The sequence below is a fragment of the Centruroides vittatus genome, unplaced genomic scaffold (genome assembly GCF_030686945.1).
Source record: "Centruroides vittatus isolate TY-2023 unplaced genomic scaffold, ASM3068694v2 contig_764, whole genome shotgun sequence".
Classification (NCBI taxonomy): Eukaryota; Metazoa; Arthropoda; class Arachnida; order Scorpiones; family Buthidae; genus Centruroides; species Centruroides vittatus.
In genome coordinates this window covers 67,301-90,864 of record NW_027122494.1, presented here as the reverse complement: position 1 = coordinate 90,864, position 23,564 = coordinate 67,301, and the positions used below count along the sequence as shown (strand labels likewise).

Genomic DNA, 23,564 nt, shown 5'->3' with positions numbered 1-23,564 from the left:
CTTTAATCGTTTCAATTGAAATAATTACAATTAAGAACGTGATTAATTAAAACTACTACGAACTTCTACTTTATTTCCGATGGTTAACGTTGAGATGTCATCCGAGACATTATAGCATATACAGAAACGTAATCTTTCAATGATTTGATAACGAAAAAGACCCAATCTATTAAGTGTCATATCTCTGATTTCAGAGTCAATCCGAATGTTTTCGTATTAGCGATTTATGTAAATAGCGTGCAATGACTCTTGTTTGTAGTCAGTTTCTTATTGTGTTGCAAGTTGTCTAAATAACACGGAGAAAACGAAGATCCTGCTCTTGATCTGTCTGAGTTACTTCACTGGTAAGTTTGTTTGACGTTAATGTTCGATTTACGTAAAATAGTAGATCGAATCTGACACGTTTCATTCATAGAATTTCCTTCCGTAACGAGTCAAAGGTTGTGTGCTCCTGCAGAAATAACGAGAGAGTGCCGTAACGATCGTATAATATCTAGAAGACCTTTCTGTATAAAAATTACACCATGCGCCTGTCCGAATATTCCTACCAAAGGAGGTTTACACAAGGGAAGACAATAAATGAACTCTGGAATTCCTCGCTTTATCCGTATTCGTTTTCCAATTGTTGTACTCCGCATTCAAGTTTTATCTTTTTCTGTTTTAATTTAAGATTTACTTTTATGTTTTTCTTCTGTAGTTTTGTGTAAATATATTCCTTGCCGAAAGGCATGGCCGAGTGCAACAATTCTTATTAAATAAATAAACGAAATTTCCTGTTGAAAGTTGTAAACTTACTTGTTATTAACACGAAACTGTTTAATTGCATTAAATTGTTTTTTACAAAACACTTTCTTTCCTAGTTTCACGCATCATTTTAATGAGTATTTGGATAAACGAATTTGGATAAACGTTCTGCCAATAAGTTCTGATAAATGTAACATATGATATTAAGCCATTACTCGACTCCTGTGGAATCTAGTCAATGATCATATAAGGGATATAAAAGCAGAAAGATTAAATCCTGCATTGCAGAGATTAATAGCTACTGAAAATTTTACACATGATTGGAGCGATGTGAGAGTAATGAATCCACCTACTCCATCGTTTCATTCATATGTGAGGCCCGAACCTCCTTAGTTTTTATTGTATTCTCTTTATCGTGGTAGAACGTTGGTGTAATCTATTTTGTTTGTTTCGAAGGCGCGAAAACAGAGAACCTGTGTTCTTGAGACAAATATAATTTGGTAAATCAAATGTTAAGAAAGAAGAAATCGTAAGTACGAAATCTCGACGCGAAAGAATAACTGAGGAGACACTTTATTGCGACAAATTGCATAGTGAAACCTGCTAGTCACAGTTGTAGGCTTTCCAAACGGAAAGCGAAAACACATTTTTCCCCGACTACGGGTTATCACTCGATGAGAAATCGCAATTAAACACTTCAAAGAGTGATAGATGATATGGAAGTGGATGAAGTTGCCCATCTTTTCTGATCCAAACTCAACTCCTGGAAACAGAACAGAGACCAATAGACTGAACCAATCAAATATCTGTTTCGGATCAGAAATAGTTTAAAAAGACTTTTTCCAACTGCAAATGCTCGTTGTCGCCTACATCATCATTAGATTAACACGAAGAACATTTTGAGAAGTTCTTAAACCACCCTTCGGAAGCGTCGTCGTGGACTCTGTTCAGAACAGATAATTGTAAGCGATTCTAATTAAACGCGATTTTCTTTGTACACGATGTAAGTCTCCGTGTCTGCCACCGTCATTCCCGTAGGGTTCCATTCTCTCGCCTCATTTTGAAAGAAACATGACAGCAACGAGTGACCCTACTTTCCAACTTCAAAGTAGGTGAAATACCGTTGTATATATTTGTTGTCGTTTGTCTCCTTTTATCCATTCGGAAAAAAGAAATTGGAGTCTTGCTTGTAGGCCTTTTGTCTTTGTTAATCAGTTCTGTCCATATTAGTTGTTCTCCTCGTCCGTAATTTTTGTAATAGTTATAAGTTAGTGTTTTAGATCAGTACTATGTTTTGTTATACTGTGCTGTATTTACTCTTTCTTTTTCTTAGTTAGCTTATTCATTTTCGGTTAAGGCTTGCTATCTTAAGTTTGTATTTAATGTTAGTAATTAGCCACTATTAACAGCCACTTGGAATAACTCTACTTCGACTGGCTTTTATGTGACTGCACTACATATTGATGTATGCCACAACTCAGGTTTTTTCAGACTCTGCGGAAGTATGCGGTCTTCCAGCCTAAAAATTTCACGCCAACATTAAACGTAGAGGGATCAGTAACGCCATTCAGAGGCATTATATAAATCCACTTCGGTCAGAGAAGGAAAACGTAATTGATACACATATCATTGGACTTCATATATTTGTTCTTGCAGTGGAAAGAGATTCTACTCGGCTACCGGTCTTTATTATACAATAACCGAAAATAAAAAAAGTAATTTTATAATGGATTTTTGAAATAACGAAATTAGATAACTGGTTTGATATTAAAATGTGTTATAAATAACGCAGCAGACTCGTGACACTATAAATCTCTTTGTGTTAAGAACCCTTCAATAAATCGATAATGCTTTAAACTGAAGAAAAGAAAAGTGTTTGTTGCATGAATTTAAATATATCAATTATAATATTAAAAATACTTAAATGTTATTACAGTATATCAATTACAACATGAAATTTAACCAAGATTTTGTCGCAGAACCATGTTTATTCAGTATTCATCGATTGAAAATGTCGTGTATCCGATTGAAACAATTATATTTTGTCATAAACGAGTTTTAAGAATGTTAATATATTTAGGAGGACAAAGACAAGGCGGATTTACTTTCTTACAAACTGGTATATTAGTCAGCAAGCAATACGGTCTGCAAATTCCACGTACTTCTTCGTTCGTACACTTTCTATATCCATTGATAACGATGGGAAGAACTAAAAAATAAATCAATTCAGTCGATAAGATATTCGTTAAAGTACTTACAGTAATAAATGACACTCACTTGCGATACAAATTAAATGGATCAACAGCAAAACCTTTGTCTTCTGCATATTATAACTCCACTGAAACGACTCGCAAGAAGATTAATTAATGACTGACGATGACTAGTAAAATTTTTTATCTGTTCTTTTATACTTTTTTCCGAGTTAAAAAATTCGGATTATTTAAAAACCGAAATACTAGACTATATTATTTGCATCACAAAACATATAATTACAATCTTGCAAAACATTTTAAAGATTAATTACTAAAGTTGTCAAATTTCAGGATATTAATTGATACGATCGAAACAATTTGATTCGAAATAATGCAATTATGCTATAAATTTGTTTTTCTTGGCTCTTTTCTTCGTAGATACTACTGTTTTCTTTTACTTGTTTCCTTTGTTTTTGATGAAGACGTGTAAACAATTCAAACCGTATTGTTTGCTGTACAAGTCATTTGTGTACTGTAGTATAAAAGTAAAATTTTAATATCGCATATACTAAGTCAATAATAAAAATTAACGTCCTCCAATTGTTCGTTCGGTAGACCACGACTTTATTTGATCAGAATATCATAGAATTGTGGGATCGAATTCGTATCGCGATTGATCAAAACATCGATAATGACAATCGGCAGAAGTAATCCCGATAAGTTTTATTACTCGGAGACATGGCGTGTGACTGAGATGGAGTCGACCAAACCATTTTAACTAAATTATCTCTTTTAATACTAATCAATTAATTGTCAAACATAAATTTTATGTAAATCTTAATCTATAATTTTTTTCAGTTACATTCTGACAGAAATAAAATGCAGGCAATTCCCGATATCCGCAGGTAATGTTCAAGTACGTAAAATGATTTAGGGAATGTCAAGTATTACGTACGAATAAATGAAGTATACGAAAGTTAGAAATATTTTTGATGTTTTATCGAAATAACTTCATCGTCTACCTGACGCAACCGAAATTTTGCTAATTTAATTTCATCACTGTTGCCAAATTGAACAGAAGACATCAGTAGTTAATTTTTCACGTGACCACCCATTTGTCTGTAAATCACTTCTTGCGTGGTTTTCTGAAATAGAATAATAAAAGATTTAACAACCAGTTGCGTAACTTTCCTGGTTTTTATGAGTTTTAATTGAAACTAACGTTTATATTATTAAACAAAATAAATAAAACTGTGTGTGGTGCCATCTATTACCAGATTTTGTTATTCAAAGTTTTTATACTTTTAATTACTACTTATAAAATGGAAAAAAGCTTGATTTTGAGGCCAGGAAAGAGTATTATAAAAACTGTAAATGTTAATAACGAATAAAATGTTCAAAAAGACCCACCTTCTCGAGATATGTCACATGACACCCATTTATCTCCTCACTCTCTCGACCTTTAATCACCAAAATTAATACATCAATGCCACACATATACAAGTCACCGTGCCAAATTTCATTTTCTAAATCTTTTCCTTATAATAATTTTTCGAATTTCTACAAAAAATTACCTTTTGAAGTTTTTAAACTTTTAAATAAATGTAAAAAATAGTTATATTTCGGACCGAAATATAACTATTACATTAAATAGTAATTAGACATCGAGAATTTCATAATTTAATTTACGTAATTACCATATATTATATTTAAATAAAATATTTTTAAAATATTATATAAATATATTAACGATTTTGTTTTCCGTTTACCTATGACTTATGCGCAATTTGGCATGCCAATCGGAAATTTTGGACCATTCTTTTGGCATGGCCCAACTACACTATGAATTAAGAAATATTAAGGTGAGATCAGCCGGGGGTAGAGAGTGGGGAAAATACTTTCTACCGCTTAATCGGCTAACTTGTTGTAAAACAAGTCCTCGGTCGTCTAAGGTATGGTTTCCTAAGAAAAAATAACGAGTGTTTTGAAGGGACTTATATTAAGTGATGAAAATGGCAGAGACGTAAGATTGCAAGATCTTGTCTCCTAACGTCAGGATTCCTAACACCAGTTAATCAATTTCCGGCGGATTAACACACGTTTATTTCTATAAATAGATTCTATGACGTTCGAGTGGACGTCGAACGAGAGCTCTAACGAAAGGATGAGTCATGCATTTAACAATACCGAATAAATTTATTAAATCGAATTAAACAACAGATACATAAGTTATACAAATTGAACGATTATTATAATAGGATATATATGTGAGGTTTGCCGAACGACTGCGTTAGTCAGAATGTCGCGCGGTCACGATCCACGTGTGGGAGTGAAAGAAACTCTCAAGAGACAGGTTTTCATTCGTAACCCGTTTATATAACAAAAGGTGCTTACAACTACAATATACTTTTATCAGCGGCGGCGTTCGAGTCTTCTGGGCCTTCTCTCGGAATCGAAAGTCCACAAGAAAAGTCCTCCGATGTTTCGCAGGAGTATGATGGCCCCGGGGCGCACTGTTCAGCTTCTCGAGGGAAAGTTCCGGACGTAGGGACGATTCCGATTACAGGTGACAAATCCAAGGGAGTGGGTGACCTTCCAAAAGAGATGTAATCCAACTGCCGAAGATCACGGGAAAAAAACCCCGTCGTAAAATCGCGAGACAAAGCTCTAAGAGCCAAGAACCGAGAGAACTAATGACCGAGAGAACGTCACATCCCTCTTTCTCAGGGTTTTTATAACTTTCTTTTGAGTCCCAGATCGAACATTCCGATAGGTCGATGTCGATTTGCCTCCGCTCTCTAATTGGTCCCCCCCTCGTTACGCATTGTAACGAGATCGGAACCCAGGTCGTTGGATGAGTCAACATCGACTGACAATTCGATTCCTATCGAAGATGTTCGATCTAAGTACTCAAATTCATCTATTGTTTCAACCTGAGAAGAATGACTTTCTCAGAAATTTCTACAGACATGTCCTTTTATGGACATGTAATATTCACTTTTCGTTTAACTATTTTTTTCTTGTCTGACGGTTTCTTTTTACAACGTTAATTTATAATAACAACAATTATTATTATTTGCTTCTATACAAAAATTAGAAAAAAAAATTTTCTTATTTGCACAAATAATAGGCCCACTTCCGAAGCTTCACATATATGTAAAAAACACAATTCCAATCAGATATACTATGCCTAAATCAATGGCTATTCTATCTATCTTACAGTTATGCATAACTCGTGTATGGAGGTCAATTCTATCTTACAACTATATCTAAGTCGCGAGTGGAGAGAGAGTTACAAATATCTAACAAGACATACAACCAGAAGTATTTTGTAGTCTTCGGGTATCGATGTCTTCTAAATATAGAGTTCTAAATATCCGTAATTCGTTGTGGACTTGATTATTCACCTTGATATGGGAGATGACTTGTAGGATACAATTCCTTGAATAGCTTCCAGATTCTATTGGATTCTTCTAACAATGGAGTGGCTTTCTAACATATTCTCTTCTTCTGAGAGGCGAACTCGTCGCAAACTATAGGCAAAACTCCTAACTAAAATCTATGGAGAACTCCGTGTGTATTTCCTCTTCGATGAAAGCAAATTTTGCGCCGATTTTGGCGCAAATTGCGTTAATATTTTTTGTCAATGTCCAATCAAACAGATGGATTTCTCCCACGTGAAAGGATGCACGGGGGCAATCTTGAGGGGTGAAATCGTCAGTTGAGTCTGTGATGAGAGGGGTGATAAGACTCCACAAAAGGAAGTTGATTTCCGTCGAACGGGAATTTCTTCCCCCTTCCCCCCTTGAGTCGAAGAAGTCTTCACAAGTCTTCAGGTTGACATTACCTTCCATTTGGCATCAACACCTTTTACACATAATGCTTTAAATTTCTATATATTTCTCTTTACAAATTATAGAGAATTTACACATGGGAAGCGAAAGTTTGTTACATCTCCCCTTCAAAGGAAGTTCCGTGTTGCACTTCCGTTGAAAAAAACACAAAGTTTGTTGAAGTGTCTTCGATAAAATATAAAATATTATCTCAATTTTAAACATAAATTTTACAAATAACTCCATAAAATTCCGACCCTAAACTGCGGTATATAGTAGCTTAGAATATTGAACTATGTCAAGAATTAAATATTCCAATTAAATTGAATTCAATATTCCACAAGAAAATCCAAGCATAGCAAAAACTACAAGCTGGCCATCTTTATAGCGGGCCCCCATGAGTAGGGTCCTGTCAGTCACTACTATTTGGGGGAATTAACTTCATCTTCCGTCGTCGGAATTTTAATTGAATTTCTCGTAAACTCGTGATTATTCAAAGACATTTCGTTTTATTTAATACATTTACATTTTCTTTTGCCTTCTTACTGGCGATGTCGTTTGTAGTCACGTTTAAATGACAAGAAATTTTCTTAAATTATTAAATAAAGATTAATGGTAGAAGCAGAAAACTTTGCTTCGTAAAAATACATTTGTATCAATTGTCCAGTACAATAATCACATCAAATTGTTTCGTTGCTTGGAAGCGTAAATGGAGAAAACTTATAGATTTAAATACAATTAATGTCATATTTGTTACTACTTTGAAACATTTTATATTGGAATTATAAGTCACTTAATGTAATATGGAAGAATACGTCATTAAAGCAGCAAACAATATCCACTTAGATGCATCAGTGGCACACCATCCTCCATCTCTGCCGAATTGTCTGCACGCCGTATTTCGCTTACAAATAAGTAAAGTAGGCCGTGCCACGTGACATAAATCCCATTTATACGCTTTTAACATTTGTATTTACCTGACCTTCGTTACTAAAATATCAGGAAACTTCATACTTACCGGATTTAGCTTCGCCATTTCATTGAAAACATTCGTCACGAATATGTCTCTATTAGAAGCTCTTCATTCCTGCTTTAGAGTATTGAGAATTATGGGAATTTACATCAACCGACCAAGTAACGCCTTCTGATTATGGGGAGAAATAGTGTTATTCTACGGATATTTGTATTTACGACAATAATTTTACTGTCTATTCCCATCGAAGCGACGAAATACTTTACCAAATATCATTTAAATTCGGAATTCTGTGGCGTGCCGAAATTGTGGCATTTCACAAACAGTAAAGTGCTTTGTGTGGTGTTTGTCATCCCGTTTCTATTTTTACTTACGTGCATGAAATATGGCCCGATTCTTATTAATAGCATGTAAAGAATCGACAATAAGAGCAAATGCGCGAAGAATATGATGACAGATTTCCTCAGTTACGTCGATCCAACGTTTTATTATTTCAGGTATGCTAATTTGGTGATGAGTTTGTGTTTCGTCATTGCTTACGCCGTCTCTAGAGTTTATTTGGGTTACTTTCGGTCATTTGTGCAAGAAATTTTTTATGTATTTCACATCACTGTCGGGTGGAGCATCTGCAGTTTCGTCATAGCGTATGGCAGCGGATTATTAACGATACTTACGTATCTCGGCAATCACCTAACAGAGAAATTTATGTACGAAATAAATGGAAAAATAGAAAATAACCAAAGAATGAATAGTAAAATAATTCTAACAGAGCTCAGCATAACATATAATTTCATAAGAACAATCGATAAAATCAGTCAAAGTTTGCATGTTGCTACGGTGATGTTCATCATTCCCATATTGAGCCTAGTATTCATATACTTAATGGTTTCTGAAATCTTCACTTATTATTTAATTTTCTTTGTCTTCACGTACCTATTTTTTACACTGGTGTTGTTACAATATTTTCTGTATATGGCAAGAATTCCTTTCTCCGTAAGCTTTTGTATTTTATATTTAGATTGCAATTGCTAGAGAAAGGCGAAATTTCTTCTCATAACTAACAATGCTTACTATATGGCACGCGGACTCAAAAAGGACAAATCTCTGGGCAAGGACAAATGGAACACTAAAATGGGGCACGAAAAATGATCAGTAGTATTGGTCTATATATATATATTTATTGTCGGAACGTAGTGACGACTAATACTTGACTTCGTGCATTCCTTGTCAACAAAATAACTCTGGAACGAGTTGTCCGATCTTGATGAAATTTTCTTGGACGATTCATCATCACTCAAGGATGAACTGATTAAAATTTCAACTTTCAAAAACGATCCGTTGTTGTAGAACTGGAGATAGGGGTTTTTATTCAGTATGGATCGTTTTCGATAGTTGAAATTTTAATCAGTTCATTCTTGAGTGATGATGAATCGTCCAAGAAAATTTCATCAAGATCGGACAACTCATTCTAGAGTTATAATGTTGACAAGGAATGCATGAAGTCAAGTGTTAGTCGCTTCCTGCACGCACGTGTAGAAGCGTCATCTAGTGGTCGGAAAATATGACAAGCATTAAAACAGTAATTTTGAAAGGTAAATGTTATCGCTAACTAGATACAACAAATATAAAGAATCTTTATAGAATAATAAGTTAAAAAAGTTTTCTTTTTTAACTTATTATTCTATAACATGGAGCAGCAGTGATCAATATTGATGGCTTTACGATCCATTCTCTCCTTCGTCTTCCTATCGTTAGTACGAAATTTCGATCTCTAAATGAAGAAGCTGCACAGAAATTCCAGATTGAGATGAAGTCGCTCAAATTCATCATCATCGATGAAATGTCAATGATTGGTGCAAGAATGCTTCACATGATCGAGAGAAGATTGAGGGAGATAAACCCCGAGAAAGATGAGCCGTTTGGTGGATTCTTTATCTATTTGTTTGGTGATTTTCGTCAGCTTCCTCCTGTTAAACATACTCCTCTCTACTCAAGTGTTTTTTACAATGTACATTACATTTGCATTTGATTCTTTTGAGAAGTTCATTAAACTTAGTAATTCTCATAGACAAAATAGCGCAGATAGTTCCTTCACAGATGTCTTACAACATCTAGCTTCGGGTGATTTCTCTGATACAGATCTGAACACTCTGACGACAAAAAATCGAGCCTCTTTATCCAGAGATGAACTTGTCAGTTCTAAACGGCTATATCCAACAAACGAGCAAGTTAAACAAAGCAACGAAGACTACTTGCAGTCAACTGGGTACCCTGTTGCTTATATAGCATCTGAAAACACTCCAGATATTGCCCTGCCTTCGTTCAAAGATGACTCGGCTTTTGGTCTCTCCAAGTATTTTAATCTCTCAGTTAATGCTAGCATCATGCCGAGAGACAACTTATGGGTGCAAGGAGGTCTCGTCAATGGTTCACTAGGAACTATACGCTACATTATACATGCTCCTAATGCTTGCCCTGCAACTCTTCCTCTGTTTATTTTAGTGGAATTCATCTATGGTAATCTGTTTCCAATAATTCCCATAATACGCTCTTCGAACGATGGCAGTATATTGCGATCTCGTAGATAGTTTCCCCTTACCTTAGCATACTCGATGACTATACATAAAATACAGGGATTAACTCTTCCAAAAATCAAAATAGATACAGAGGAAAAAGAGACAGCTGTCGGTCTTACCTATGTTACATTGAGTCGAGTGAAAAAAATAAAGTATTTTTAAATAGTTACTCATATATTTAAAGATTACAATAAAGATCGCTACGAGTCAATCTGTAAGTCCAAGGCTCGTAGTGAAAGACAGAATTTCGTGAAACTTTGGCATATCAATTAATTAATGGCTTATTCTGACCTTATATTTGTACCTTTAAATGATCCAATAGAAATCAAATATATTGTTGAAAACGAATGATTCTTTGTTTCTTTTTTTCCCTCATAATCTAAAAAATAAAGGTGCGAGCAGCTTCGTTCCGACTACACGCCGATACAGTGTTACTTAACTAGTATTTATCTGGTTGGTGAAGTGATACCATTCACCATCTTATTTTCTGTTTTACTACACGTAACTATAAAAGGAGTGGCACAAATATCTTCTATTTGCTTGATCTCGATCGAACTGTAAATAATCGAATGCATGGACACGCTTGCTAGGCCAGTGATATTTCGGCATATGGTTTGGCCAAAGGTCAATATTCAGTTTTTAGCGAATAGCGTATGTATGGATGCTTCCTTAAGCACAAATATTTGTTTCTCCTGGAAAGTTGTCAACTCGTGGCCGGATTTGTATTTTACTGTCATATATTGTGTTCTTGTTTATTCTAATCGTGTGATTTTATATTGTCTTCTTACATCCTTCCTTTTTAGCGTCATTATCTGCGAGGTGTTTATTATTTTCCGCGCCTATTGTTGTTATTTTACTTCTAATCTAATGGTTTGTGATTGAAGCGATTGTTTCTCGTTTTTTAATAACGTTACCTGTGTTAATTAACAAATAAATATTTCGAAAAATAGAAAGAAATTACATTAGCTACAGAATAGGTCTTAATATGTTATCCTTTATTAAAAGACAATGTTTTTGAATATACAGTCAAACCTGTTTTTATGCGGTAGATAGGGACCGCATAAAAAAAACGCATAAAAAAGTCGCACGAAACTTCACGAGTGGCTATAAAAAATAGTTTTCGCAACACAATTAAAAAAATATTTTTTTATGCGGTCAATAGGGACCGCATAAAAAAGTCTCACATAGAAAATAACTCAAAACCGTACGAAATAGAATTTATTGACAACAGATGTCAGCACTTGACTGCATCGTCTCGTCTATCGTCTGTTGTACATATTTTTGTCCAGGTGGTGTTTTGTTGACTTAAAAAATAAATTATTTCATTTTTCGCATATTCATGCAATAATATTACTATAATAAGTTCTTTACTATAATAAGTTTATTTAGCTATAATAAGTCAACGTGAGACATGACAAATCGCACGAGACTAGTCGCCAACTATACCGCACAAATAAAAAAATCGCACGAAAAAACCGCACAAATAAAAAATCGCACAAAAAAGACCGCATAAAAAACAGGTTTGACTGTATAATGTAAGGTCGCCGAAATGGGGGGAGTTTTTATTCCCAACCGTCGAGATGGCTAAGGGCTATCTATACGTATGTGGGTGATCGGCCCTGAGACAGACTCTACGCTTACAAGAACCCGTTTATTTGACACGAAAGAAGCTTACAAGATTTCCGCGATCTTGGAAGTTCTAGGTCGGCAGCAGCCTCTGGGTCTTCCTCTCCTTTCCAATATAGTCCCAGTTTGAAGGAGTGTCTCTGGGTCGCGAATGGCCAGATCCCTCGACGTCTCGACGACCTCGGGACGATGCGGTCGACTTCCGTTGATGGAAAGCTGTCGATCCGAGATCGGGAGACGGAGACATACAACAATAGTTCCGTCACTTGGAACTTTCGGGAGAAGAAGCCTCCTCGTCCTTGAATTCTCAGGTTTTATCCGTTTTCCTCCGATTCCACTTTCCGATTGGTCTCTCCTTGTCTCCTGGTGACAATTCGAAACCTTTCGGGGGCGCGGGAGAGGTCAAAATCGAAGTGTAATTCGATTCCCATTTGGAGTTAGACGATCTACGTTTCTCCATTGTTCTATTGTTTAAAAGTTCGCATCGTTTTCATTAAGTAAACTTTCTAACTTCTATTTTTTTCTCTAAAAAAAAATAATTTTTTCCTTAAAAACAAATCATTTTAACGCGAATTTCAGTGAGGTTCGGACCTGTCCAGAGCCTCACAATAAGAAAAAATATTAAAAATATTTTAAAGTAAGATTTTATTCACATAAATGGACAAAAAAATTAAAAAATCAAATTACTTAAGGTCAAGACGCCTACCAGACCATTGGAACAACGTGAATATAATACTCATCCATAAGAAAGACAGCGAAGAGGATATTAAAAATTATACACTCATATGTGTGAGATCCCGGGGAGGTAAGAGGGAGTCGTACCTTCCTTTCCGGCGACTCACTTGTCAAGGATGGCTGTTACGTTGACGGCGAGTTACGCGTTACTCGAGTGGGTGAGGAGGAAGGATGGGGTCGACGATAAGGCGAAGCCAACAGTCAAGAAAGACACCATTTTATAACAAAACAAGATTTATTAAAAGCGAAACGAACAAAACTACACTTCTACCCTCATATACAAAAAGGGGGTTTGGAGAGAGAGAGTTTACAAATATTTATTCATACCTTTTAACAAGTCCGTAATAGACAGAATCCGGTAAAAGGAGTTGTAGACTGTCGTAGACGGGCACTTAAAACTGTAGAATTCTTTAGAACTTTAGAAAACCTCTATAAATTTCGTAATAGACGGAGTCCGGCGAATGGAGTCGTAGTTGGACACTGGCACTAAAAGAACTTATAAACTTTTGTGGGTCCGGCGGATGGCGCAGTGTACGTCGTACTCGAGAAACGATCGGAGAGCCCTTTAGGGGGGAAGGAAGCGTCTTTTATAGGTTTTTGATGGGAAAACCTGTCACGTGATCGATAACGGATCGCAATTAGGGCCATAGGTGTTCCCGGGATTCAAATAAACGACTAGTTCGGACGCTAACTGTAAACTATCGTGCAAGATGATCTACCTGCTCCGAGGGAATAACGGCTTGTTGAGAGTTAGGGGACGATCGTTGGCAGTCGAGGGTCAACAATTTCCCGGGTATGGAATGTTGTTGATTAAGCCGTTTATAATAGGAGGGAAATAATTTAGAAATTTTAGGTTCTTAACTTCCAGATTTCACATATGTGAGGACCGGAAGCCCCCCTGTTCTCCCCCTTTTGTTTTAAAAGATTAAATTTATAAACTACTTTTATAATTATAAGAATTGTGTAAAATAATATAATTTTATTTTAAGTTAAAAACTAACATTTTATGAAGGGAAGACGTTTCCGTTTAGAACTTCCTTGCAGATGTTAACGGAACTTTCTCACCCACCAATCTATTCCCCCTCACCATCTGCTTAATTATTACCAAATGTTCACTTTAGAAAACCATTTTGTGTTATGCTATCGTATGTAGAAATTATTGTACTATCTGACAAATGTTATTATATTAGATATTGAAGAATTTATTAAATGAAATAATTGATTTTAGAAAGGAGAGGATTTCACCCTTCCTTTCAATTCAAAGGAAATAGAGTTCCGTTTTTAAGATTGTTATGGAAGACTAAAACTGTTGACGTCAATTGTCTTACCCCTTTGTTTTACCCCTATTATGATGTAAGATTGAAAGGTTTTGATTGGGTAAAGCAGAAGAATATTATCGAAATTCGCACCCAAATCGGGGAGTTCGCTGAAAACTTTCATCGCAAGAGAAAGTCATTAAGTTCTCCAATAAATAGTACTTCATCGATAGGCTCCACATAGAGTAAAATATGAAATAAGTGCCCATCATAAATATTGCCAGTCATTAAGTGGAAGATAAAGGCTTAAATTTATGTGCCAATAGAAACCATCTAGAATCATCAATACTTGAGGTATTATTATTGTAGAATATTTGTAAACTCAGAGAGAGTTTAGGTCTATATTTCTCTTAATCTAATTCCTATCACCGAGAGAGACTCTCGGTGATAGGAATTAGATTAAGAGAAATATAGATCCTATCGAATATAATATAATTATCTTTGTAATCATTTTTATTGTTGAATAAATATATTTGTTATTGTTATTAATGCTGTTCTTTGACTCATAATTTAGTAAGTCTTTCCAAACTTACCCATCGTCCCTCCTCCTCGTTATTCCGCGAGGATTTAAGCGCGTTAACCCGCTAAATAATTTGGTTTACTGGTGTCAGGAAAACGTCATCCAGGGGTTTTTGCGAACTTCTGATAAATAAATATAATAACTCTAGGAAGCCATCCTGGACATAAGAGAGGCCGTTTAGAACGGAGCCCAGTAAGTGGTGTAAAGAGTAATTTCGTACTTTCTGCATCCTGGCGATGCTCACACATATACTTACTCCCAATTATATATAAAACGTTTGTGAAGATTACCAACAACAGATTACAAAACACATTAGATGCTATACAACGCACGAACAGGGTGGCTTTAGAAATAGTTTCAGTACAACTGACCATATACAAACACAGAAAGAATTATTAAGCCGAACCGATTAATATCGAATACCATTGGCACTGGCCTTCACCGACTGCGAAAAGGCTTTCGATTCCATATATCCCAGAGCAATAATAGAAGCTTTAACCAGCCAAGGCATTGAGAAACCATTCATAGAAACTCTAGCTAACATATACAGAGAAGCAAACGCTAAAGAAAAAATATCGATGACGCAATGTTTAATGAATGGTTTCACGAATGTTTTATCCTAGATACCAAAAAATATTTAAATGAAAAGGGACTGCCTTTTAAAGTGCTTTTGTTAATTGACAATGCACCGAGTCATCCACAAGATCTACAGCATGACAATGTCCAAGTTATATTTTATTTTTACCAAAGAATACGACTTCATTATTAAGCCATTAGATCAGGAGATAATTTCGACTTTTAAGACTCTGTACATAAAACGAGCCTTCACGCACATTTTAGAACAAATGGAAAATTACGAATTTTTAACACTTATTAATGCTTGGAAAAGTTTTACAATCTTAGAATGTGTTAAGAATATTGCTTTATCGTATACCGCGATTAAGCAATCAATGCTGAATGGCTGTTGGAAGAAATTGTGGCCAGATGTAGTTAAAGGTAAAGCTTCTATTTCACCATTAAAGGGTGAATATTCTCAGATAGTACAATTGGCAGATTCATTGAATGGAGAAAGTTTAGACGATTTTACTGAAGAAGATATTGCAGAACTAGTGGCTGATAAAGAACTAAGTAAAGATGATTTAATTAACATGGTTGATGAAACTAGTGATTGTGACAATGATCCTGATGAAGAGGAATTTGAATCAGTTGCATTTACAGCAAAAGTTGTCCACGAAGGACTCGAATTAGGAAGTAAATTGGGTAACCATTCTGTACAAAATGACTCAAATGTTGAACGGGCTTTTCGATTCCAACGTAATATTAATCACTGCTTGGCTCAATATAATGAGATCTATAAAGATCTAACAAGAAATCAGAAGCAAATGTTAATAACGGATTTCATTACCAAATTTCCTCGGGCTGTAAATGTTTCTACTTCAAACATCAAATCCGCACAAATAATATCGACTGATGAAAGTGACCTCGAACCAGTCACGAAGAAGAGATTGACTAGAATGATGAGAGCTACTCATCATTAATCACTCTCTCTCACGAAGAGAGAGTGATTAATGACGGGCAGCGTTTATGGTCGGCGCTTTTGGGCGTATTATGAATAATTATTTAATTTTTTGCAGATAAGATTATTGGTTTGTTTCGTCATGTCTAAAGGAAGACTTATTCACCAGTAAGTCAGTCCGATAGTAGAAGTAAGATTTTTCATCCGGACCCATTGGAGGAGAACTTGAGGATCCTGGAGTTACTTCAGGGAGAACTTGATATTAAGGATGGGATATCGTTACTTATTCAGCTAGATTTGAAATCAGAACACTAAATTGGAAGGAATGATTGCTAAAACTGATAGAAAATTTGGACGAAGCTATTGTTAATTTAGAAACTAGACTAGAGGATTTAGAGAAAAAGTTTGCATACGATACGGGTAAGGTTGTGTCAGCTGATAGAATGGACTTGGAAAATAAATTTTCCGAGTTTACATTGAGTCAGGAGCGGTTTGAGTATTTTTTACGGCGTGATAATTTAATTTCTGGTTTACCTGAGACGGAAAATGATAACTTGCAGATTAAAAATGTAATATTGGATTTTTTTCGAGATAAATTAAGTGTCGAACATGTTAGTTTAGAGCGGTGTTATAGATTGGGCCAACAACGGAAAGATAGAACTAAGATGATTTATTGTAGTTTTTTGGACTATGGTGATAAATGTAAGATTAGAAGAGCGGCATTTAAATTAAAAGGGACTAGAATATTTATAATGGATGACCTTCCTCCTTATAACTAATAAATAAATAATAATAATAATTTTGGAACTGGAGGAAAAGAAATCGGCCTGAAGCGGGACTCGAACCCGCAACTTCTGCTATCCGTGCAGACACGTTACCAGTTACGCTAGCCGGACCTTCGGTCTGATCGCCTCCTCCAGTATATAATAAGCTAACACGACGACCATCGACGGTCATTACAACGCCGGCTGGGGACACATCCAGTGCCAGTCTCTCCAAGGCACTCAAGGTCATTATTTATTTAATTTAATTATAATTATTAAGTTTAGTAAGAGATGGCGCCTAACGCCAAGCTCTAGTGCCAAATTGTCTTATTAATTATTTATTTATTATAGCCAACTCTAGCCCGATAATTCGGCTCTTGTGGATGTGTAGCTTTGTAACGGGTTAGTCGTTATTTATTTATATTTATACGCCTTGCCGGAGTTGCGATGGCCGGTTGAGTGCCTTGGGAGGACGTGGGCACTGGATGTGTCCCCAGCCGGCATTGTAATGACCGTCGATGGTCGTCGTGTTAGCTTATATATACTGGAGGAGGCGATCAGACCGAAGGTCCGGGTAGCGTAACTGGTAACGTGTCTGCACGGATAGCAGAAGTTGCGGGTTCGAGTCCCGCTTCGGGCCGATTTCTTTTCCTCCAGTTCCAAATATTATTTTATTTAATTTAATTATAATTATAGGTAAGGTTGTGCAGCTAAGAATGGCTTGGACCTAAATTGTCCGAGTTACATTGAGTCAGGAGCGGTTTGAGTATTTTTTACGGCGTGATAATTTAATTTCTGGTTTACCTGAGACGGAAAATGATAACTTGCAGATTAAAAATGTAATATTGGATTTTTTTCGAGATAAATTAAGTGTCGAACATGTTAGTTTAGAGCGGTGTTATAGATTGGGCCAACAACGGAAAGATAGAACTAAGATGATTTATTGTAGTTTTTTGGACTATGGTGATAAATGTAAGATTAGAAGAGCGGCATTTAAATTAAAAGGGACTAGAATATTTATAATGGATGACCTTCCTCCTTTAACTAGAAACATAAGGATAATAACTAATGATTTTGCTAGAGAAAAAAAAAGGTTGGGAGCTTCAATTACTTATTTAAATAATAGAAATGCGGTTAAAGTTGATAATAAAATTTAGAAATATAATATAGTTTTTAAGAAAATAGAAGAATAAATGTCAGCTTGACTGGGAGTAGGTACGTCGATACTTTCGTGGAATTGTGAAAATATAGTAAATAAACCTATCTCTTTTTGGAATTTTTTGTATACTTTTGATATAATTTTTTTAATGGAGACCTGGTGGGATGGTAGGACTGCTATTCCCGAGTTTCAAGATATGGATAAATTTTCTGTTTTTTCGGAAGCAGATTATCGAGAGACTGACAGAGGTCGTTATATTGGTGGCCGGATGTTATTGATAGTCAACTTTTGGAAACAGATAGGCATTGGATTGTCGTGAAATTAACAGTAGGGCTTACAGTAATTTCTTTCTGTTTCATGTATATAAGACATGCGTTATGGAATATTATTTGGACAGAAGTAGTTAGGTTGGTTTGCTGATATAAGATAGATTTTTTTAATTGGTGATTTTAATGCTCGCATTGGGGTGGAACAACAGGAATGGATTTATGACTGTAACGAGGATTTTGATCAGGATTGGATGTTGAGGTTATCACAATATACATTGATAAATAATCGTGGAAGATTGGTGTTGAATTTCTGTGAAGACGCGGGATATATTATTTTAAATGGTAGAGGTTCATGTATGTCTAAAGGCTATTATGCTTTTGTGGGTGATATAGGCTGCTCTGCAATTGATTTAGCCTTGGTTAAGTTACAACACGGTTTCACAAAAATCAAGGTTTTCTATATTATATAAAGTATGTAGTAATCATTTTCCAATAAGTGTAGTTTTAGATTGTAAATCTAAAAAGGAAATTCGAATATCATTTAAGAGGACTATGAGTAAGAGTGTGAAAACTTTTTTGAGGAAAGAAGGTAGTGAAAAGGTTTACTATAAATATAAGGAACTATTGTGTGCGATTCAGAGTCAGTCAGTATTAACGTTTGAGGGTTTGACTCATTTAATTGAATCTTCATTTTCAGATTGGTGTCAAAAGCCGGTTGGATTTTTCAATTTTAAGTGGTTCGATGCAGATTGTAAGTTGAGTATTGCAAGAAGAAATCAGGCGTTGAACAGGATGAGAAGAGCAAAGATTGGAAATAGTGATATTATGAAGAACTTTGTTAAAGAACGTAATGTGACTCGCAATTTATGTAGAGCTAAGAAAAAAGCTTTTTATTATTATTATTTTTTTTTGCAGAGGATTAATAAGAAGTTGGCGTCTGGTAAACAGTTCTGGCGATTTATCAATTTCTCTGTTAAGAGCAAATATAGGGAGCTCCCAGATCTTGAATGGGTAGCTTTTTTCTCAAAGAAATTTTATTCTAGTAAATATTCACCATGTCTGTATATAAATGGTGTGTGAATTGGCAGGATGATGTGTTGGATACGGAGATAACAGAACAGGAAATCAGAAAGGTTTTAGCTACCATGTAAAATGGCACTGCTCCAGGTATTGATGGGATATCGGTAGAACTATATAAGAATTACCCAGATTTGATTGGATATAGGGTAGGTTTGTTTAATAATGTTTATCAATCAGGATTGATTCCTTTAGACTGGAGGATATGTAAGATCTTTTTAAATATATGAATAGTCTTAGACTTAAGACTAGGACTTAGAGATTTACTGATAATTATAGAGCAATTTCGTTATTACCGACAATTTCTAAAGTTTTCTGTAAAATCCTATGTTTGCGCTTGGTAAATTGGTTGAATAAGTTTGAAATACTCTCGGATTTCCAGATTGGTTTTCGGTTTGATTTTTCGACGTTGGACAATATTTTTGTTTTATACGCTTTAACTCAGAAGTCTTTAAAGAAGAAACGAGGTAAACTTTACGCTTTCTTCGTCGATTTGACTTCGGCATTTGATTCGTTGGAGAGAGATCTTTTGTCGAGTCAACTTTTGAAGATTGGATTGAGTTATAAATTTGTAATATTTTTGATTCAGCTATATATTAATACAGAAGCGTGCGTGTCTACTAAGGAGGGTATGACTGATCTTTTTTTTACGTTGAAAGGTGTGAAACGGGGTTGTGTATTGAGTCCAATATTGTTCAATTTATATCTATATTCACTTGTAAGTAAACTGAATGATTCTAATCTGGTGGTTATTGATCTTTTGGGAACGGAGGTGAAAATTCTGACATATGCAGATGATTAATTGTTATGGCAGACTCGCCTATAGGTCTGTCTGCAGAGAATGATTGACTTTTTAGGATACACATTACAAGAGTTAAAAATTTCTGTTAACATTGATAAATTTAAAATAATGGTATTTCGAAATTGAGGAAAACATTCTAATAATGAGAATTGGTTTTTACAAAATTGTAAAATAGAAGTAGATGAGTATAAGTACCTGGGTGTATTCTTTCAGTCTAATGGGCGTTTTGTAAAACATTTAAAGTATATTCACAGTAAAGTGACTTTCGGAATAGATAAGATTATTAAGGCTTGTGTATCTGGTAGATTGTACTTTGGAAAGATAAGTTAAAATTATTCGAGTCATTTCGAGAGATAAATTAAAATTATTCAATCCATATATGTTATATGGATCCGAGATAGAGATTGGGGTTTCGATTGGAGAGATAGAGATGATAATATACAAATTAATTTTATTAAGCGTATTATATGTACTCTTTAAAAAGATGGATCCCATCGTATCTATATATATAATCGAGACGAGTTGATAATAATAATAATAATCAGCGCAGAGCCCCTTTATTTTAATATAATAAAAAATAATTTAAGATGGTTAAGCAAACAGTCTGTTAGTAAACTTACAGTCTGCTAAATTATTTTTAATTTCTCAAAGAGTAGCGTGGGGAGATCGAATTCTGTCTTTGCTGCAGAAGTTCGGCTATCGAAATAACCCGATAATGTTAAACGAAAATGAGATTTCTGATATTTTAATGAGTTTGGCATGTAATTATATAACTGAGTTTAAAGGTAGAGCGATTAACTATAAATATAATAAATGGTATTTGGATGTTTTTAATGAATGGGGGTCGGTGACCTATTTGAATATAGAAAGGCCGTTTTGTATTACACAAGCAGTATTATATGTGCGATGTAATATAATTAGAAGAATGATAAGTCCTTGTATGGAATACTGTGAATTTTGTGATACTAGTCTTAATTTTGACGCTTTTCATGTAATAGCTAAATGTAAGGAGCTGACATCACTCAGACAAGTATTTCAATGAAGATTGTTTTTCGGTTCTACCATATAAACAGTTATTACAAGACTGTAATAATTAGTTATATAACTATAAATACAATAATAATTTAAATGGCTAAATATTTGTTAAGATTAAGACACTTTTCTTTTTCAGCAGCTTACCACCAGGAGGTGTAAATTTACTGTTTAAGTGGATGATTTAGTGCTTAATAGTTGGCAACGTTTATGTCGGCGCTTTTGGGCGTATTATAAATAATTATTTAAGTTTTTGCAGCAAATTGTTTAATTTTTTTCTTTTATTTCGTTTGTATTTGCCGACCATCCGTTGCCATTTTTTCTGTGTTTATTTTTATTTTTTGCTTATAAGAATATAGATGGTATTGTTTTTGAATGATAGTGAAATTAACCTTGTGTTATCTTTTTTCCTTTATAGACCAATTCTCACGCGTATTGGTGTTATATTATTATTTTTTTGTACTAATGTTATTAGCTTGTAATTTTTGTATTAACAGTTTGTGCATACAGGGTTTTCCTTGTACACCAAATAAAATAAATAAATAAATGGTGATGATTGATAACTGCCGTCAACCTTTACAATAATTTTTTTAATGAATCTTTTAGATTTTATGTTTTGTTCGTTTGTACTTTGTATTTAATTAATAAAAGAATATATTTTTTGGCATTTCAATATTTTTGTTTGATTTATGTACCTTAAAAAATTAAAAAATTCATAATTAATAAACAACGAAATTATGCGGTTTTTGCATACTTTTCGATTTACGCTGTTTTACATTCAAAAAGTTCAAATTTCGATTTACACGTTGTTTTCAGAAACTTATTTACCGTGTAAATCGAGGGATGGGTGTACTCTGTGGGCCCGCGATCGGATCTGGAAGTTTCGAAAAACTGAAGGGATTATTCGGAGGTGATTTATCCGGATACATAATAGCGTTGCACGCTTGAAAACCGGGTATTCGTTACGAATTAAGTCACTAGGTAGGCAGTTAATTAAAACTCAAAATATAATTATAAAATCTCTCACATTTACACCGAAACCGAAACTTAAACTAAAATTCAAAATAAAATTAATTAGCCGATTTAAATAGAAACATCATGAAACTATCGCCTAAATAATTGGGCTATAATTTTGCCTTTTTTAATAATTAATTCTAATTAATTTTATACTACAGGCAGACGTTTGGCGCTAACTTTCAACTAAATTAATAACGAAATCATTATTTCAGCATCCTAAATAGTTCTGTTTTTATCAAAGATTACAGTCACAGTAATTTTGTTATGTTAAGTCTTTCTTTTTTTATTTTCTTAGTATCTTAAACAAAATGCTTTTCGCACTCATGTCGTTCCTCTTCAGTTGTTATACAGTTGTCACATATTAAACTGTAAAAAGCAAAGGTACAAATAAATTTCCGATGTCAACAATAAAATTTTTAAAATATAAACAATAAAACAAATTGACGTTTGGTGTACAAGTCATTTAATATACGTGCGGCTTTCAAATCTTCAAATACATTATTAAAATTAACCAGATATATGTTATAAGATAATCACATAGATTTAGCATAAATAAAACATAAAATTGAAGAACTTTTAATTTACTTTTACCGTGTACATATATCTTGTTTTGTATCGGCTTGAGTTTCTAGTCTATATCGCCCCGTTGTAAAGTGTGACGTAATTGTCATGTATTAGTAGTTGTATGCCTTTATGATGGCGTGGAATAACGCCTTTTGGGAGGCCTTAAATCATGCCTTTTGTTAAAGGTATTTAAAAAAAAATAACAAAACAAAGTTATAATATACAGAAGTCGTTGTGATAAGTGAAGAGTTCAAACAAACAACAGCTCTATAAACAAGAATCTTAACATTTTCCCTTTTCACGAGTGAATCACAAAAACATGGTAAATCGTAATGTTATGAGAATTAAAATTGACATTATATTTAACAAGCTTTCTTAAATATCGACCACTCTACCTTCTTCGCTTCAAATATGTAGAAACGATGGAGGAAAAATTGCGAAAGAAGTTATTTCAGTTCAAAACCTTTTCCCTGAAAGGTGTTAGATAGATGATTGGCACGACTCAATTGTAAAAGGAAAACTATGATGTACAGGGGCAAACCACTACTAATTTGAGGCGGAGAGCCTATATTTTAAATTAAATAAATTTAAAATATAATTAAAAATTGTAGCCCGGCATTGTAACTATGTCACAATAAAAAACTACTCGTTCGTACTTGCATTTTAAAATTTTATATCATGTATAGAAAGAAAAGTATATTTAGTTTTTAAAAATATTTAATAAGATGATAACGTGAAATTTCAGATGAGAATGTGGATAAATTAAATAGAAAATAAAATTGTTTTTATTTAATTTATACACGTTTTAAATAGAAATCTGTTTAAAACTGTTATATTGCTACATATCGT

General features: G+C 34.3%; 1 protein-coding gene and 1 long non-coding RNA gene across 2 annotated transcripts; one reads left to right on the top strand and one right to left on the bottom strand.

The window, feature by feature from the left end:
• Positions 1–2,602: 2,602 nt before the first annotated feature.
• LOC136981475 (uncharacterized) lies at positions 2,603–3,159 on the bottom strand. Its single transcript, XR_010881715.1, has 2 exons — positions 3,022–3,159; positions 2,603–2,953 (listed from the first exon to the last, which is right to left on the bottom strand). It is a non-coding gene; the product is annotated as an uncharacterized lncRNA (long non-coding RNA).
• Positions 3,160–15,198: 12,039 nt separating this feature from the next.
• On the top strand, positions 15,199–16,053 carry LOC136981476 (tigger transposable element-derived protein 1-like). Its single transcript, XM_067277788.1, has one exon. It carries the CDS (start codon positions 15,199–15,201, stop codon positions 16,051–16,053), a length of 855 nt encoding a protein of 284 aa, XP_067133889.1.
• Positions 16,054–23,564: the final 7,511 nt, after the last annotated feature.

Bases quoted from the DNA above. Each gene is read 5' to 3' on its own strand.
- LOC136981476 (XM_067277788.1), top strand. From the start codon at position 15,199: ATGCACCGAGTCATCCACAAGATCTACAGCATGACAATGTCCAAGTTA.